Source organism: Formica exsecta, unplaced genomic scaffold (assembly GCF_003651465.1).
Source record: "Formica exsecta isolate Colony F162 unplaced genomic scaffold, ASM365146v1 scaffold191, whole genome shotgun sequence".
Classification (NCBI taxonomy): domain Eukaryota; kingdom Metazoa; phylum Arthropoda; class Insecta; order Hymenoptera; family Formicidae; genus Formica; species Formica exsecta.
The window spans coordinates 502,953-506,641 of record NW_021849211.1 but is presented as its reverse complement, the minus strand read 5'-3'; the positions used below and the strand labels follow the sequence as shown (position 1 = coordinate 506,641).

The window sequence follows — 3,689 nt, the reverse complement described above, 5'->3', positions numbered from 1 at the left end:
AAGTCGAACATAGCCAAATGAAATATATATATATATATATATATATATATATATATATAAGATACATACTTTATGATATTACGCAAACTAATAATCTTACAATAATTATAAAGAATATAAAATGTAAAATGTTATAGCAAGAGAATCATAAAAAACACTTTAATAACGATAGGCAATTAAGCAAACCTCTACATGCATACATATGTATGCAGAAAGATTGAGAAGCATATTAAATCATATTTTATAATAATAAACAAATTGGTTCAAGGATCAGTTGCATATTTCTAATTTATAATTTAAAATATTTTTTACTAGAGCGCTACGATTTCGCGAAATAATTTTGATCATCTACTTATTTACAATTACATATTGGGAAGATTTTAGCATATTTCTTTTGAGAAATAATTATATTTATTAATTTTATAGAAAAAACTCTATATTTATATGTGTATATTTACTTTTTTTCTACAGTAATCACAGATTACAAAAGCGTAAAGACATTAAAAATCGACATTATAATTATACTTACATGCTTTTCAATAATCACAGGCTCGGGCTTTTCGATGGGTATTTCAACATGCTTGACTACTTCGACTGGATAAGGATGTGGGATTTCGATTGGTACTTTATAAGGCTGAGGAATTGGTATTTTAATTTCTTTTGGCACTTCGACAGGCACTGGATGTGGAATAGGTATGGCTGAAACAAAACGGATAAATTTTTTGAACGATGACAATATTTATCGTAGTATATAAGTAAAGAATATAGAATTATATATACTTTTTTTCTATTATAAGAATTATATAAAAGACAATATTAAAAGTACAGTCTAACAAGCTTAATATATATTCATTTTAATTAATACTTTTTGCGAAAAATTAGCTTACCATATTTCTTAATAATTGGTATTTCCACATGTTTTGTTTTTTCTTCATATGATGAACTACCTTGGTCCTCATCAAAATGGCCAGCCAATACCAAACTGCCAAACGAGGCCAGACTTAACAATAGAATCTGCAATTCAAAATTATTTAGCACGTTCTGCTATATTAATATTTTTAGATTTCCGATATGTATTAACAGAATGATGTTACAGTTTAAAAATCTCATAAAAAAGTTATTATCGTTAAAAAGATTTTAATAAAAATATTGCAAATTATCTTTTATACGTGTATGTAATTGATATTTAATCTCTAAATAGAATTTTTTACATCTTATATATTTGCATATGTTAAACATATTATTATTATTGCACAATATGTAAATAAATATAGTTCCCTATCTCTATTTCAATCATCACTTTGTTAATTATATTAGTTAACACTATTTAACACAGAAAACACATATTTATCGCGTATCATGTAGGCAAAAATGCCTGAACCTTACAGTTTTACTCATATTGCTGCTCTTGTGAGGCTAAATGGTAAAGCAAGTACGAGGAATCAAACTTAAGTGACTATGTACGTCAAAGATCGACCTTATATACTGACGTCGATTCCATCACCTTTCACTAAAATCCTGCTATAGAGTTTCAATCCTTTCCAGGATACATCACGTTGCATTTTGTATCGCACAACAATATTCGTCATTTTGGAAAGGATTATATTCTACCGGCATGACAAATATGAAAGGATTACCATACTTACATGTAATACTACCTTCTTTCTTAGGAACGGTTCATTACACTTTGAAGTTTTTTACGGAAATCTCGGTGATTATGTATATTACATGTAAAACGTTCAGAGAAAGTGTAGATGATAGCAATTCATGGCTTATTGTTAGTTATGCTATTTTACAAAGAACTATCTTTTTTTCCGGAATAAAAAACGCATACGTAATCAATGTTCACAATCATCCTCATTTGTAGCCGTTTTTTATAATACAAGTAAAATTTTATTTTGAAAATGCGATATTAAGATTTAAGTTAAATTCGATTATATATTAACATAAAATTTAGTTCTTAAAACAATTGTAATCTATTTTTCTTCTTTCGTGCTTTTTTGTACTTAAAAATGTATTTTTTGCAATAAGATTTATAAACATAATTTATAAACATTTTACGGGACTTTATGGAACTTTAAATGCTGTATTTAAAGTTTCTTATACAAAATTTTAAAAGCTCATCAATAAGATTGCTTGTGACTTAAGTGGTAAAATTTGTTACCACTTTATCAAATTATCTTATAGAGACACATGATTCGTAGCTGTAATGTATGTATTTTAGTATACGTGATATTTTAATTTCATTATCCTATATCAAAATTATAAGAATATTATCTTAATTGCAATTATTAATATATCTAAATACATATTTTCCGATGCTAAAACAGGTTTGATTTTGTTGTGTAAGAATATCATGTATATAGCGACGACTATGCAAATATTAGAATTCTTTATGTGTGAATGAAAATTACGAATGTACTTTCGAGCAAACCCATGACTGTCCTGTTTACCGGAAGTAAAGTTCCGTCATATATATAAAAAATTTATGTCTCTCAAATACAATCTTTGTGAAATGTTTATATAAATTAAATGATATTTATGTTATAAATTTGAAAGTGAATTACTTAATTCTTCTGTGATACAATTATTAATTTTGTTTTAAGAAAATTTCTACTATAACTCGACAGAAAATTTTTTTGTTGCGTTGATCGGTTTGATGAACACAAGAAAGGAACACCCACCGGATATATAAGAATTTGATTTCCATTTACTTACATAAATTCAAAGCATTCGATATAGTCATGCAGCAAAATAGTTCCCTCTGTATTCAGCTTTTAGACTTAATAGGAAGTGAACGCCAAGTAGACTTTTGCTTGGAGAGAGAAATGTTAAAACACGATACATTTTTCGATATGTTAGAATGAAAGTACGAAACACAACTCCCCGTGAAAGGGTTCCGGCCGGAACTTAATCGAAAGATATTCCTCTGTGAAAGGCAACGTAAAATTATCTTAAAAATAAATTTTTTATACCTAACAATATTTAATAATAAACAAAATAATTCGCTTTGTCAACGACGGAAGAGTTAATAACTATATTCTGTTTATATAGCATCGTTTTTTAAACTCCCGTTTTTGAGCTTCTCTTTTTAAGTAATTATTAACACGGGTCGTCCACAGAAGAACACGTATGCGTTCCTACTGCATAGAGAAATTCCGAAGCGATTCTGAAAGACCATCTCAATTAACGTCAATGGTAGAACGATGTCGTTAATTTGCTCTCGTAGAAAATTGGACAAACCTACGATCGTTATCGTCGCAGAGACTCACGATCTGTCGCTCACAAGAGTTTACATCCGTGTTCCAATGCGATCTGAATTGTTTTCGGTATATGCTAACAGCGTAAACGAGCTCTGACCTGCAACCTCGGCATTGGAGAAAGTATGAATCAAAAAAATAGAATCGTGTCCCTTGACATTGACAGAAATTTAAACGAATCGATTTGCCTCTTAAGTTGACTATTTTATGTAGTAATTATAAAATATGTGCTTGAGTCTTTTTAATCCAATTATATTAATTATAAAATTTGCTGAGCAAATAGGATCAAATATAATGTAATTATATGAATAATACATAGATAATTTAGTACTATACAAAGTGTTTTAGAACTATTTTGAATTTGTTTTAAGTCTGTAAGTATTGCTTTAAAGATATAAATATATTATATATGTATTTAAATAATTAATT

At 28.0% G+C, this 3,689-nt stretch overlaps 1 protein-coding gene across 1 annotated transcript in view; it reads right to left on the bottom strand.

Moving 5' to 3' along the window:
- LOC115233890 (proline-rich protein 4-like) overlaps nucleotides 1-1,430 on the bottom strand; it is a 2,259-nt gene extending 829 nt beyond the window's left edge. The window contains exons 1-3 of the mRNA XM_029804522.1: nucleotides 1,387-1,430; nucleotides 888-1,014; nucleotides 530-699 (exon numbers count right to left, since the gene is read on the bottom strand). Coding sequence (XP_029660382.1) covers nucleotides 530-699; nucleotides 888-1,014; nucleotides 1,387-1,398 — 309 coding nt within the window. The 5' untranslated portion in view covers nucleotides 1,399-1,430. The remainder of the gene's footprint in view (nucleotides 1-529; nucleotides 700-887; nucleotides 1,015-1,386) is intronic.
- Between the last annotated feature and the right edge of the window lie 2,259 nt (nucleotides 1,431-3,689).